The 16,784-nt window shown below is 31.3% G+C and overlaps 1 protein-coding gene across 1 annotated transcript; it reads right to left on the bottom strand.

Moving 5' to 3' along the window:
* Window positions 1–240: 240 nt before the first annotated feature.
* On the bottom strand, window positions 241–2,146 carry LOC110943410. Its single transcript, XM_022185160.2, has 5 exons — window positions 2,137–2,146; window positions 926–1,123; window positions 739–838; window positions 425–637; window positions 241–321 (listed from the first exon to the last, which is right to left on the bottom strand). Exons 1-4 carry the CDS (start codon window positions 2,144–2,146, stop codon window positions 535–537), a joined length of 411 nt encoding a protein of 136 aa, XP_022040852.1. The 3' UTR covers window positions 241–321; window positions 425–534.
* Between the last annotated feature and the right edge of the window lie 14,638 nt (window positions 2,147–16,784).

The raw sequence follows: 16,784 nt of genomic DNA, 5'->3' as shown, positions 1-16,784 counted from the left end.
GTAGGTGTATCATTATTAACTTTTTGGAAAACCTTCTTGTTACAAGCTTTACAAGCAAAATAATACCATGGCAAATCTTCGGATATCATTTGAACAGTACCAACAACAACAGACTTGGCCTATAAAATAAGTAGTTTAGTTATAACGACAGAAATAATGTTAATATAGAAACATAGTCATGACTTTACCTGATTGAGATTTACTTCAGCTATGTTGTTGAATTCAGATCTAACAACATACTCATCATACAATGATAAAAATATTCCAGAAAGCCGAGAAGATTGACTTGAACATTAAGAAGCAGCAGAGTTTGTAATAAGCCTGTTACAAATAATTAGATTACATTAATATTTGTGTATTTATAATTAATTACCGAAAAAAATTAATAAATGAATTCTGGGTTTTTTTAATTGAAATGATTAACCTGTTACGAAAAGAAGTCATTTCATCAACATCAGAATTGATGAAAAGCTTTGAAACATTGAAACAACTGTTAACATAACCAAAACAACCAAAGTACTTCAGTGTAGCAAACTACAGAATGACAACAATAACACCATGTTGTTCTCTGTTTTCCCAGTGCTCTAAAATCCGATCAGCATAAGAATCCCACAAAGACAGGTATATTGAATCCATCCTTCACAAAAAATATTGTAAAATCAGGCTTAAACAAAAGGGGTAAACATTATAAATTATGAATTTATAATCAATATATTGAATACGAATTAAAATACATACTCTAGATCTTGAATGATGACATTGAGTTTCTTGGTGTCTTTACCCCTTGCTGTCTTAAACTTCTTAAGGTCTTTAACATCAGCAACAAAACCAATAACATCTAGAAAATGACAGTCGGGTTAAATGTGAAAACATATTACAGTATTTAACAATTTAAATAAAAAACATGTATGAGTTTTTTAGTTACCTATAGATTTGTTTTCAGGAACAGTTTTGTCGATGATATCCTTAAAGGATGTGAATGAGAAGCCATAGATGGGACCATTGAAATCCTTACATGGGTACACATCGGTATGACAGTAGATTCCCAGCTTGTTTTTGTCGTCCACATACTTGTACTTGGACTCATTTAACCCAATAGTGGGTTTGACAATGAAATAGCAATCTGTTAGAAAATTTGGAAAATAAACATAAAAGAATTTAAAAAACAGTAAAAAGTGAACATGTAAGGTACGTGTAAAAAAGTTGGTATGTAAAACTTAAAAGTTAAAAAAATATTTAGAAACCTAAAATACTTAAGTTACAATGCAATGTTGTATTATTAACTTAAAATTAAAACCACCAAACAGTGTACAAATATATCATGCAGTTGCTTATTTATACAGGTTATAAGTTATTGCATATACCTAAGTTATAGGTACCTTTTAGTTCTACACTATGTGGATGTCAATAATTTATTTTTAATAAATTTAAGGATAAGGTAAATGTAAGTATACAAATATTATATGATGTTTAAAATATAGGCATATAAGGTACTTCAATGAGAATATGGTCAAAACTTGTGGTTGTTAAATTTGGAACTACTCATAACTTATTAGGGATAAGATGATAATACAATTCCTAAATTAATGACATGTGAATAAAAATACATGTATAAAACACATAAAGAAACTACTTCAATAATACACAATTATACAAATAAAAACAAACAGTTATATTGCATAAATACATTTTCTTAAAACTAATGCAGTTGTAAATAAGTAGATATGTAAGAGTTAAAAGATATTTAGAAACTAAAAAAACTTAAGTTACAATGCAATGTCGTATTATTAAGTTAAAATTACAACCACCAAACAATGTACAAATACATTATGCATTTGCTTATTTATCGAATGATACGTTATTGAATATACCTAACTTATAAGTACCATTTAGTTCTACACTATGTGGATGTAAATAATTTCTTTTAAATAAATTTAAGGATACGGAAAATGTAAGTATACAAATAATTTATGATGTATAAAATAGAAACATGTAAGGGACTTAAATGAGAATATGGTCAAAAGTTGACGTTTTAACATTTGGAACTACTCATAACTTTCTAGGGGTAACATGATATTAAAAGTCCTAAATTAATGACATGTGACTAAAAATAATTTAAAAAAACACATAAAGAACCAACCTCCATAATACACAATTATACAGATAAATACAAAAACTAAAATTTCATAACTACATTTAATTAAAACTAAGCTAGCTGTGAATATGTCTTTATGTAACAATTAAACATGCAAGTTTATGCATAACCAAACATTGTTAAAATATACATGGCAGTTGCTTATTTCAACGGTTATAAGTTATTGAATATACCTAAGTTATAACCACCTTTTAGTTTTACAATATGTGGATGTAAAAAATAACATTTTATTATAACTAAGGCAGTTGTAAATAAGTTAATATGAAACACTTAATCAGGCAAGTTGTTACATTAAATATAACTTTAACAACTTTAAAAGGTTTTAAATAATATACCTGATTCATTCAAAAGATGTTCAAATTTGGGAAACCATCTTCGAAGAACATTGGCTTGCATGGTGGTTCCCTGTCAAATAAAACATGAAAAATAAAAATAAAAAGGTTAAAAACCACAAAAAATAAATATACTTTATGGAGATTACAGAGGAAAGAGACAGGAAACTTCATTTTGGCATTTTACAGTCAGATGTTCATAAGCAGAAGGATAACACTTTAAATTAAACAGATAAGTAATTAGATAACCAAAACTTTAACAAAGTGACGGGATGCAAAGGTTATATGTTTGTTTGAGATGTAAAATAATTCAATTTGTTCGTTATTTCAAAAAACAGTGAACTTAATATGAGAAATATATACCTCTTCATCAACAACGATCATTTCGATTGAGTAAAACTGCTCTGGATTGTTATACATGGGCCGCTTCCATAAACGGAGTTCTAAATCACGCCGAGCCAAATCCAAATCCTTCAAATAGGTGATGTTACTGTATCAAAGAAATATGGGGTTAATATTAGTATGTATAAAATAGGATATGAATAAGTAAATGGAAAAAAATAAGAGAACTACCCGTGCTCCATTAGTTCACTAATTTGCTTCATAGATGAAATGGAAGAAGGAGAGTTCTAGTTGGTGAAAAAGGAGGAAGGGGGAGTGGATATAAATAATGGGGGATGGAAGAAAAAAACAAAACTATATAAGGTATATGAAAGTAAACAGATTCAGTTATCTTCCTTGGATAGGTAGTAGAATAACTAAAAGGTGAAACAATTTGAAATGGTTTATTTGTCCTTATAGTTGACCGAAAAAAAAGTTAGACCTTACATAACCTGCCAATTTAAAAGCATGAACCGTTGAAAGTCCATTTGTTAAAGGAACAAAGAATTCAGTCCCATTTTAGGCTTTCAGTTTTGTTTGTATTATTCTGTTTTTTTAACTGCTGTCTTTTCAGGGCCTTAATAGGCTATATGAATATCAATTGGGTATGTATAGTTTTTTTAGTGAATACTTGTTCTTAAAATTATTTAAATACATATGTATATGAAATATCCTTTACTATTGTTAAGGACTACTGTTGTAAAGGTTTAAATTAATGATCTTTATAAAAAAGAAACACGTTTCCAGTCTTTAAGATGTTTACAAAAGTATGGTTATGAGTAGAAATCAAAGTGTCTTTGTGAAACGTCCTTGAAAAATTTGATTTACTTTCAAAAAAAGAAATATTGTTAGTATATTATTCAAACAGAATTAATCTATAGTTGACAATTTAAAAACTGTGAAAACCATAATGTACTGCAATGACAAAAGGGCTTGACCGTTAATAAACTGAATGGTGAAAAGTGGAACAAAGATTATGGGTAAGGTCAACTAAAAGGAAAAGGTCTTTCAGAAAGTCAAAATAAAAGGTTTATGAAAATAGGAAAAGTTTGTCTTTGTATTTTTGTGCTTTTCCTGGGTTTTTAAAGCTAGTAATCTGAAAAGTAAAGGAGGTGAACAGTGTTTTTGGGGAAGAGTTTGATTACCTTGTTGATACAAAGACAAACTTGTATAATTTAGGAATTCTTAGAAGTGTAAAGTGTAAAAAGTTATAAAATAGGTTAAAAGAAATACCAAAATTGATTTAGATCTGTTTGGAATATTTTGTTTTCAAATACAGAATGGTGACATAATGGTTTACCAAGATCAAAATCATATGAACCAAGATTTAGTTTAAATTTTACAATCATTCATCCTAACATGTTAGTAATTAATTTGTGAGTACATTTACAACAATAAGATAAATTAAGACTTAAAAACTTATATACCTTTGGACCATTTCAAACTCAGCTGAGTGAGATTTCAGATTCAGGTATGCATCCATCCAATGCTGAAAACTGATGATTCCATAGAAACTTATTTGTATCACCTACAACAAAAAACAGTTGTTGAAAATCAAAACTCTATTATGTATCTGATATGAACTGAAAAAAACATGATATCCATTCTTAAAAACAAAAACTAATATCATGCTAAAAAACAGAGGTGACATTATTTCTTGCAAACATCCAGAACACAAATTGGACATTTAACACAATATTTGATTATCAAATATCAAATCATATTCAGATTCTAAATAATTGGTTTTCCAAATCCATAACGGTAAAAAAACCCCAATGTTAGTGAAATTAGTTCAACATTAGAAATATCAAGCCAAACAATTACTTTCAGTATTCAACTACCTAGTTAGGATTCGTCAATTATGTATAAACTGGTTATTAAGATTTCCAATTTACATTTAAAAATTAGAATTCTTAATTCGACTTATCTGATTATGGATTTCCAAGAATCGTGCAAAGAAGTGTCAATCACATGAAGCTGACCAAGTTGTTTGACTTCGAATCTTAGAATAAACCCTAATATGTTCAACCAAAAACAAAATGTTAGAATAACAAAATGGAATCACAACTCATAAAACTGCTATAAAAGAGAAGAATGATGAAAAAGATGAAGAAACCCTAACCTGTAATACGCGTGGTTCAGATCTACAATAATCACTAACAAAATCAACTCAACAAACGCCTAGAATCAAGAAAAGTGATCAGAAACATGACGAAACCATAACCTATTAAATGCGTTGTTCAAACCTTCATAAAAGTTTTAAAAAAACAAAAGATTTTTTAGGGAGAATAAACCTGAGATAGAAAAGGATGCAAAATTGGGAAAATGAAAACGACCGTCGGTACGGATAGCTTGAACAAACCGTAATATGATCAACGGGTGGTTCAGATCTATAATAATAAGTAACAAAATCAAGTTAAAAACCACCTAGAATGAAGAACAATTAACAAAAAAAAAAAAAAAAAAAAAAGAGGAATCCCATACATGTTAATCGCGTGGTTAAGATCTTCAACCATGGATGAATGATGGAGATGAACAATGGAAGAATAATCCCTAATATGAAATACGGGGGGTTCAGATCTAGAATAATCAGTAACAAAATCAACTCGACAAACTGATAAAATCAAGAACAATGAACAAAAATAGAATAAAACCATACCTGTTAATTGCGTGGTTAAGATCCGGAACCATGGATGAGTGATGGAGAAGAAGAATGGTTGCGCGAGTGTTGAGGAGAGAAGAAGGAATCGGAGCGGCTGTGGGGAAGTATTAGGGTTTGTTCGAAAATGAAACAAAAAACCCGGTTCAGCAGCGTGTAGACGTGGACACCTTATTTGTTGAACACGGTAGTAAATTGAAGGAGGGGCTGACATGTGTTTAGGGGGAATGTGGGGTGCCAAGTGGAAGAACCTAGTTCTTTTATTAGAGATATACATATATATATACATATATATATATAATGTAAGTATCTATGAAAAACCCATTTAATCTAGAAAACTTGGCAAACCTGAATTGTGTGGTCAAGATTGATCCACATCATATCTTTAAACATATGTTAAAAGGGCAAATTAGTCATTTGTTCAAGCCATCATTTCACCCTCTTCCCCATCCCATCAAGTCATTTATTACCCATCATCTCATCACTTTTTTAAACTAAACAATATATACAGAACTTGCATCTCTTTCTTCTTTCTTTATCCCCCATTCCTTTCTTCTTCAAAAACCCTAATTCCTTTGCTTTCTCCCATCTTTCATGGTTGATTTTCAGGCATCAATCCATCACCTTTTTAGTCAAAACCCAACCCCACATTTTAAACCCCCATTTTCTTTCTACCTCAACTGTTTCTCTCTCAACATTCAAAACCCCAAAACCCACCGGAGAAGAAGAAGAAAGCACTGCAGATCCAAACATTGCCGACGATCATTTGAGCACAAAATTATACGGCGATCATTGGAGAAACAAGAAAAAACGACAATGCTTTTCGTTTGGAGGAAAACCCTAGATATGAGAGCCACATTTTCGGTTGTTATCATCCGGTAAATGTCACCGGAAATGGAAGAAATCAAGAAGTAAGTGCAGAACCAAGTAAGTTTCCTCCGTTTTTCCGATAAATGTCGCCGGAAATGTAGTTATTACGGTTTTTTTCCGATGATTGACGGAACAGACAACCGTCTGTCTCATCGCTCGTCGATCGGTAGGTGTTTAGCTTCGAATGTCTCATGTTTTTGCGACTTTTAATCTGATACAAAATTGTTAGTTGTTTTGAATGAGTGTAGAAATATGTGTCTTCTTGTTCATAACTGATGTTGTGATTTTTTATAAGATTTCAAGTAGGATCCCATGACAACTGTTATGTGCTTAATTGGTTTATTAGAGAGTTGGTTTTATAAAAGTTAGGATTGAGATGTTCACTTGGCTGAGATAATGTTGAATTCGAGTTTTGTTATATGCTAAGGATGTTGACTTAATATTCTAGGGGACGAAAGGTTGTTTGATGAACTGTTGGTTTGTTTGCTTTTTTGTTTGAAAACATGTTGAGAATAATGGCCATAAACTGTGTAGGAGACTGTGCAATTTCAACTCAGAAAAACAGATTAGGTAACATGTGTTAAACCTATCTTATTTTTATCAAAATAGGTAACATGTATTAAACCTGTATTATTTTTATCAAAAATATATTAGGTAAACCTGTCTTTATTAGGGTAACATGTGTTAAACCTGTCTTATTAGGTAAACATATTAGAGTAACATGTGTTAAACCTGTCTTATTTTAATCGAATTATAACATATAGGAGATTAATACTGATGTACTTGTTTTGTTCATAGGTGAATGGTTGTTTTGTGTTCAAAATGAAGATGGCTATCAAGAAGCAAAGCATAGCTAGATTTTAACTTATAATAGTTTTTGGATCATTTTTATATCTTTAAGTTCACATAAAACACTTTTGCCACTTTTGTTACCTTATGTATTACATTACAACTTCCAGGAACCAACTGAAGATGTTACATATGTTAACATAAGTAGATTCTCTTAAAATCTGAAGAAGTATTACATCTCGTAAAGAGGAGTATTGTTGAACGTAATATAACATTACATGTACCACATAACATCATTAAAAGTAAACCATAACAATGTTGTTGTAAACCATTCAATGAAACACGTAAACTATAATGTCAGAAAAGGGTAATATAACATTAAATGTTACCCATAACATCATTAAAAGGTAATATATAAAAATGATACAAAATGTATAAACTTCATAATTTATTCGGAATATCTCGTTTATTTTACAAATAAAAAGTCGTGTTTTTTGTGGGATAATTAGCTACATATGTAGTAACAACGTTACGCAAGTTACTTATAGTTACCCCAACCCTTTTTTTAGACACAAGGGGGGGGGGGTTGCACATATGTAATACATGTTTGTAACATGTGTTACACTAGAGAGGTAACACATGTATAGCCACGTTACACATGTTACATAGGAGATTAATAAGTTTTAACTATAGAAGATTAATATTGATGTACTTATTTTGTTCATAGGTGAAAAGATGTTTTGTGTTCAAGATGAAGATGGTTATCAAGAAGTGAAGCCCGCCGAAGCATTACAACGCATCATCAGGTTTTCGTGGTGACGATGGTGTGTTTTTTGGTTGGCTGCTATGTGTTGTAAAGATGGATGTTGCTGTGATGACCATTTTTAGAAGCATTACAACTATTGATATAAAATTCATTTTTATTTTCATTGTTAGTATGAATACGGATGTTGTTGGGAAGGCAATTTTTTTTTGATGCAACAACTATATGTAACATGTGTAACAGTGACGTTGTAACACATGTAAAACCTATATGTAACATATGTAAGATGGTTATACACGTGTTACATATGTTACCCCATAGTGTAACATATGTTATAAACATGTGTTACATATGTCAGCCCGTTTGGTGTCAATTTAAACTTAGTAAAATTACATATGTAACAACATTACATCATCCAAAATGTCATATCAGTAAACAAACAAGTAATATTAGTAAAATTACATATGCAACATACGTTTACATACATGGAGTTACATGTCTTACATAAGTGGTAACGTATGCATACTCATAATATACACATTACACCCTTATGTTAGAGACTCTGGCCTACAACCTGAGTATACACGTGTTAATGTGTTTTTTAACCTCATGGTGTTATATTAGGAAGCTACACGTAACACAAGTTACATTTGAAGTGTTTGCACCCTTATAAATTTTCCTTTTCCATCTGTTTATGTGTTATATTAGAAAGTTAAATGTAACACAAGTTACATTTGAAACTCGTAACACAAGTTACATTATTAAACGATGGGATTATGGCACAAGTTACATATCCTGATCTTCTTACACCTTCATGTTTTTTTACTCCATAAATGATGTAATATTGTTGGATTGTACGCCACTTTATACTCCTAATACATGCAACACTGCTTGGAACATTTGTTACTTGGTTATATATTGGGACCTTTGTTCCACCCTCATCTTACAAAGGTTTAAACATATCAAAACCCACTTCATATTGGTTTAACATATGTCACAACATATTCAACCATTTTTAACTAGTATATTTGTTGTATATGCTACAAGGGTTCCTCTGTGATACAATTATTTTAATGTGTATAAATTGTCACAGTTAGCCTTACTCTACGTAATTATCGCTCCCACCATTTTTATAGATCAATTGAGTGATGAGTATGGTGACTTGTCATTACCACCACGTACCAATCAAGGTCAAACATTTCCACGTATGGGCTCATATGTTCATGAAGGTTTTGATTGAATAATATCTTTTTATCAATTTCCATGTTTTGCATGTGTTACTCCGAAGTGGATAACATATGTACAACCAAGTTACATATGTTGCATAGTGTAGTTACGTGATCTACACCAGAGGCCAACACTTGCATAGCAAGGTTACACATGTTATCTTTTATTTGTAACACGTGTTACACCGATTGTGACATATTTTTAGATAACACAGGATGTTACATGTGTTACACATGTTACATAGAGTAGTTGCATGTTCTACACCAGAGGCTAGCACTTGTATAGCCACGTTACACATGTTACCACATGTAACCTTTATATAGAGAAAACAAGATGTAGCATGTGTTACACGTGTTACATAAAGTAGTTGTATAGGATATAGCATTGTAACACATGTTACCTGGAAAACCGGGTAACACATGTAACAAACTAAAAAGAGATCAAATTAAGTTGCACAAGCAAACTAACATATGCTAAATGTTCGAAAAATACAAAATATAAAATACAATGCTAAAATGTATACAGCATATCAATTTCACCTGCCTTTTTTCACCTAGACAATTAATACATTCAATTCCTCTCATCATTGTTTTCCTTATCCTTTTTTCACTTGCCACATTGACCCAAAAAATAATATCCCACAAAACAACCGATTAGCCACTGATTGAAATCATATCCCACAAAATAACCGATTAGCCACTAATCGAATGTGGTTTCAGCAATCACAACATCCCATTGGTCGTTGCAACATTTAACGACAGTGGTTGTTGGAAGAAGACGATTTGTTTAGAGTACACTAGGTGGTTTCACTTACTGATTGATGGCTACAACGTTTAACGATAGCGGTTTCACTTACCGTCAGTAAGGAAGAAGACGGTTGTGTTAGTGGCTGTTGGTGGTGTTGCCGAATCCGGTTTTACTTACCGCCAACAAGGAAGAAGACGGTTGTGTTAGTGGTTGTTGGTTGTTGGAAGAAGTCGGTTGCTGGTACGAGACGTTTCCAGATCTATAAATTTGTCACCATAGCTTCAGATCTGAAAACCAGTCACCACGATGTGAAACCGGAAAAATGGTGTGAGAAGTGGCTGGATGCCCTACCTTATTTGTCTCTCTTTATACAATCCATGTCTCCCCTTTATTTTGTTATACCAGTCTCACATATCAACTAGTTACATATGCAACAATTACTAGTATAACGATGAACAAAAAAAATCTCGTCATAATTGAAACGAATTTATTTAATATGAAATTTAAAATTAATTTGAATGGAAAATAAAGTTTTAGATAAAGTAAGAGAGAGAATGTTGGTGAGAGAAAATAAGTAGAGAGAGAATGTTGGTAAGACCATGTGTAGTAGTAACTTGTTATAATGCCCCCACCATGGGGCATTATCCGACACGTGGCAACCCAGTCAGCATGGGGCATTATAGCATAAAGTGGTGTAGTGGGGATAATGCCCTTCCAATCATTAAACAAAAAAAAATTAAAAAAGCAAACACTCTAATTGGCTGGTCAAAATGCTGACACATGCAAAAGAAAAAGCACACTGACACATGCAAGAGAAAAAGCACACTCTCCCTCTCCCATTGGTCCCTTCCTTTTCATTTGAGCGTTTTAATAATAACGCCAAAGTTCAATTTCTGAATTTTTTTTAAATAACGCCTACCGTAATGGTGTGGGGAGCGTTTCCGGGCGTTTTTTTTTTAATTTAAAAAAAAACGCCACACTACGGGTGGTCTAAGAGAAAAAAGGTAGAGAGAGAATGTTGGTGAGAGAAAAAGGTAGAGAGAGAATGTTGGTAACAGAAAAAAGGTAGAGAGAGAATGTTGGTGAGACAAAAAGGTAGAGAGAAAATGTTGGTGAGAGAAAAGGTGGAGAGAGAATGTTGGTGAAATGAAAGGTGGAAAGAGAATGTTATTTAATATTATTTCTTATGTACTTTGTGTAATATGTCTTGACCAAAATACCCATCCAGCCACTTAAATGGTATTAAATTTAAATTAAATTACTATCTAATAATTTCAACCATTGGATCATGTTGATCAATGGTTATCATAGAGTTTACTAGGTTTTCTTACTACAAATAAGTTTTCTATAGATCCTTTCCCTATATATATATATATATATATATATATATATATATATATATATATAGGGGATGGTTCAAATGAAAACCACTTTTATTGTGAAAACTCGAAAACTAACTAAAAAAAGCCTAAAAAACACACAAATTTTTTTTTTCAATTTTTTTTTATAAAAAGCGCTAGTTTTTATATATAAAAAAAACTTTTTTCACAAAAAAAAAAAAAAAAATTGTGTAGTGCACATGTGTAATAATACACATGTGTAGTACACATACATATGTGCAGTATTACACATGTGCACTACACAAATTTTTTTTTTTTTTTAATTTTTTTTATATTAAAAAACCTGCGAAATTTTGATTGCAAAAAAAAAATTAAAAAAAAAGTTTTTGTATGTTTTTTTGGCTTTTTTTAATTAGTTTTCGAGTTTTCACAATAACTAGTGGTTTTCATTTGAACCTTCCCCTATATATATATATATATATATATATATATATATATATATATATATATAGGGTAATGCTAGACAAAAAACCCTTAAATTTTTAGAAAACTCTGGAAACTCAAATCTCCCCCCATTTTTACCCAACCTCCCGACATTTTTTTTTTTTGAAAAAAATAACACATGTAATATACATGTTTTAAAGTGTTTTGGGCCAAAAAAAAAAAAAACAAAAAAGCGCCGAAGGGATTTTTTAAAAAAAATAAACAAATTTCATCAATGTCCGGTTGCCTAACATGTGTTAGGCACAAAAGACAGAAATTGCTGAATTTTGTTTTTTTTAAATCATCCCTTCGGCGCTTTTTTGATTTTTTTTGGCCCAAAACTCTTAAAAACATGTATATTACATGTGTTATATTTTTCAAAAAAAAAATGTCGGGAGGTTGGGTTTTCTAGGGTTTTTTTTATATATAGGGTTTTCTATATAGCCCTACCCTATATATATATATATATATATATATGGGAAGGTTCAAATGAAAACCACTAGTTATTGTGAAAACTCGAAAACTAATTAAAAAAGCCAAAAAAACATACAATTTTTTTTTATTTTTTTTTTGCAAACCAAATTTCGCAGGTTTTTATATATAAAAAAAAATTTCAAATAAAAAAAAATTTGTGTAGTGCACATGTGTATCTGTACTACACATGTGTACTACAAATTTTTTTTTTTTTTTGAAAAAAGGTTTTTTTTATATATAAAAACCAACGATTTTTATAAAAAAAAAATTGAAAAAAAAAATTTGTGTGTTTTTTAGGCTTTTTTAGTTAGTTTTTGATTTTTTCACAATAAAAGTGGTTTTCATTTGAACCATCCTCTATATATATATATATATATATATATATATATATATATATATATATATATATATATATATATATATATATATATATATATATATATATATATATATATATATAGGGCCAAGATCATTTCAGAACCATAAATATTTACAGAACTCGCAGAACTCCTAATAAAAAATCTTTTTATTTATATATTTTTATGTTTAGGATAATTTTATCATTTATTAGGTGTATTTTTACGACTACGTACATGTTAAGAGTAATTTTATAATTACACATATGTAAATTAGCTTTTTTTTACATATATGTAATTAGTTATGACACACACACACACACATATATATATATATATATATATATATATAATTTTGGCAATTAAACATATGTAATCTACTTTTAACATGTATGTAATCAAAGAAATACATATAATAGATGATAAAAAGATCCTAAATACAAAAACTTATATATAAAATGATTGTTTATTAGGAGTTCTCAAAGTTCTGTAGTTATTTAGAGTTCTGAAATGAACTCAACCATATATATATATATATATATATATATATATATATATATATATATATATAGGGGAAAGATCCACTAAAAAGTGGATTTTGGCTAAGTAGTCTAAGAAGGATTGTGATAATAACATGTGACACTTCTAATAAGTAGGAATGAAGGACATTTTGGTTCTTATAAATAGGAGTGAAAATGACATGTGGCAGCCCTTTTGTTTTTTAAGAATACAAAAAAAATCTAGTACAAAAAATCTAGACAAAAAATATAGCACAAAAAATGTAGTCCAAAAAACTATAGCACAAAAAAATCTAGTACAAAAAAATATAGCATGAAAAAATTCAGCAAAAAAATGTAGTACAAAAAATTCCAGTACAAAAAATTGAGAAAAAAAAATTAAGACAAAAAAATTCAGCACAAAAGATTTAGCACAAAAATATAGTACAAAAAAATGTTACACAACATAGAAATACAACACATTTTAGTGGTTTTTTTAATCTTCATATTTTATATAGCAATACGGTACTCAAATTAAAGATAAAAAGACGCTCGATTTTACGGTGAAATTTTTATGAAAAAATAATGTTGTATAAAAAAGTTATGAACGTTTAAAAAATGGGGATGGGATATGCATGCGCCTTGCATGTGGAGAGAGAAAGTCCATAAATAGGATTTTCCCAAGATACTCTTGCACTCCTCCTTTCTCCTACACTTTCATCTTAACCATTGATTTGAAAAATAAATGGTTAAGATTCCTTCTCATCCTACTTAGGTAAAAAATAAACTTTTTATTTGATCTTACCCCTATAGGGGAAGGTTTATTGGGGAACACTAAAAAAATGGGGAACAGTGGGGAACCGGCTCAAACGAACTCCGATTGAACTCATTCCAGCGGCGTTGGAACCGGCTCGTCGAACCCTAATTAAGATCTCTTAACCCTAAATCCTAACTCCTAAACTCTAACCCTAAAGGTAAAAAGTAAGGCTAAAACCTAAGTTAAACCGTAAAATCTAAACTATAAACACTAATAGCTAAACCCTAAAGGCTAATCCTAAAGCTAAACCCTATAGCTAAACCCTAAAGCTAAACCCTAAACCCTAAAGCTAAACTCTAAACCCTAAAGCTAAACCCTAAGGCAAAACCCTAAGGCTAAACCCTAAGGGTTGTGTTCACATTGGTTCTCGCGGTTCTCGCAATATAGGTGGTTCTCGCATAAACCTTACCCTATATATATATATATAATGGGTCATGGTGTCTTTATGATTTTCAAGTAATTTTCGGTTTCATTATTGATGAAATAGTGTTGATTAAGGTTTGAGCAAATCGTGTTTTGGTGTTACTGTTTTAATCGACCTGGATCTTTACAAACACTGTTCGTAAAAGATGATTCATGTATTTAATGAATATTAAAGACGAAGTGTAGATTTCATGCATAGATAAAAAAGCAAAAAATTAAATTCACTCTTTATAATAATCTTGAGGAGTCAGTGATCGACCTCGGGCCCTATGTTTTAAGAGTGATTAATACTCACAATCTCACATTAAACGTTTACATTCATACGTAATTAGGGAATTAATTACTTAGTGGCAGCTGATATAGAAGTGGCAGGCAAGTGTTGACACGAGATTTGGAAATTTTTGCATGTGTAATAATTGTGTGGAATAAATAAATCCCATCCTCCACATCCACTTTGCGTTTAGGGGGTGGGGTGCTCCGTGATGCAGTGTGGTGGGTGGTTGACCACGCGTGAAACACCGCTGTCGGTCATTGTGACCATGCGTGCTGATGACCACGCGTTGTGGTGATCACGCGTTATCAAAGCATCTCTTCACGAGTTATCGTTTTAACATCCGTAATCTTCTCACCACTTGGGTTGATCATGGCACCATCATTAAAATTCATCCCTAGTGATGGAATCAAGTTTGATGAAGTGCCGGAACATGATTGGGTATGGTGAGTGATGGAAAGTGGAGCACCCCCACCCTCCCTTATATATAATGGGTAAGGCTATATGATGTGGAAGTGGAAAAGTGGGGCTGGGTACACCATCCCAGATTCCTAGATACGACGTGGACGGTGGTGTTGTTGTTGAAGAGTCGACAAGAATTCCACTGGCGTGGAGGGCACAGTGGCAGACAACGTGGCCATGTTTGATTGGATGTGGAATACTAGCCATTGAACGACTTGTTTGAGTAAATAAAGTTTTTTTTTAAATACTTATATATTAACTCATTTAACACAAATTTTTCAAAAACACACAACCAATCCAACACAATCTCTCTTTCCACCCATTTATTCACTCTCAATTCTAACATCATTTTATAAAACAAAAGCTCAAGTCTGTCATCTTCAGTGTCTTCGTCATCGTCGTCTGCTTCTTCTATTCTCGTCAGATGACGACGAGGGATCGGCTCCAATAATTTCAGCGGTTCAAAAAGTGGTTGAAACTAAATTGGAAGACGAAGGGTGCTCTCAGAACCCAAGAGAAGGAAATATATAGTACACGATCAAATAACTACACATGATTGGTAAGTGATTATTTTCACTGAACCCGACTTATGATACTACTACTTTTAGGCGTTTTTCGTATGAGCCGCGATATTTTTCTTAGAATATCAAACGACTTATCAAGTAAATATGAATATTTTCAACAAAAAACGAATGCACGTAGTAGTCTTGAATTAGCACGTTGGAAGAAGTCACGACCGCGCTTAAACAATTGGCGTATGGGATGGCTTCCGACAACATTATGGATGAATATATGAAAATGTCAGAATGAACCGCTAGGGAATGCCTCTATAATACTTTTGAGTATGCACCATATTTAATTTGTTTTTTTGGACATACAACAACTCTTGGAGGCTCATTAAGAGCGACATGGTTTCCCTAGGATAATCGGTAATTTAGATTGTATGAAATGCGGTCTTTGGTATGCCTGCGGCAAATAACGATTTAAATATTCTTAATCAATCCTCCACTTTCAACGACTATATAAACGGTGTTGGACCGAAGGGTTCTTTTTTTTTACGGTGCGGAGTACAAATACGGTTATTATCTAACGAGTGGTATTTACCCGGATTATGTTGTGTTTGTAAAATCATTTACACGAGGAACACCGATATAACGAAAAGAGAACTAAGTTTAATGGTGCTCAAATGGCAGCACAAAAAGACGTCGAACGAGCATTTAGTGTTTTGTATAAAAGATGGCACATTTTGCCGATGCCATATAGGATTATAGAAAAACCTAGAATCCAAAATATGATGTACGAGTGCGTTATTTTACATAACATAATTTTGGAGGATGAGGAAGACATACTATTATGAGAAGAGTTAACCAAATAACGTAGAAATAAGTGACAAAGAGAGTGAAGTGAATTCAAATGAAATTTCTGACAATATAACACATCACAACCTTCGTGCATATTTGGTTGAATACATTTGAAGTGTTTCACGAAACGACCCGACGAAGACGATGGTTAAAGATTTATGTAATTTTTTTTTGGTATAAGTAATTTCAATTTTAAGTTTATTTAATTTTTATTTTAACTTTATGTAATTTTTCAATTTATGCAATTAATATTAATGTTTTTTATTTAAATTTAATAGAATTTATATAATTTTTAAATATAGAATAATAATAAAAAGTGTGTACCACATGTCGAATAACGTCACCCTTTCGCGTCCCGTCCCACTCCTTTATTTTTT

This window comes from Helianthus annuus, chromosome 5 (assembly GCF_002127325.2).
Source record: "Helianthus annuus cultivar XRQ/B chromosome 5, HanXRQr2.0-SUNRISE, whole genome shotgun sequence".
Lineage (NCBI taxonomy): Eukaryota > Viridiplantae > Streptophyta > Magnoliopsida > Asterales > Asteraceae > Helianthus > Helianthus annuus.
This window is presented reverse-complemented; position numbering and strand designations above follow the sequence as displayed.

Bases quoted from the DNA above. Each gene is read 5' to 3' on its own strand.
- LOC110943410 (XM_022185160.2), bottom strand. The intron at 839-925 runs GTAACTAAAAAA...GTCATTTTCTAG, and splicing joins TCCTGAAAACAAATCTATAG to ATGTTATTGGTTTTGTTGCT. The intron at 638-738 runs GTATGTATTTTA...TTTTTTGTGAAG, and splicing joins GTCATCATTCAAGATCTAGA to GATGGATTCAATATACCTGT.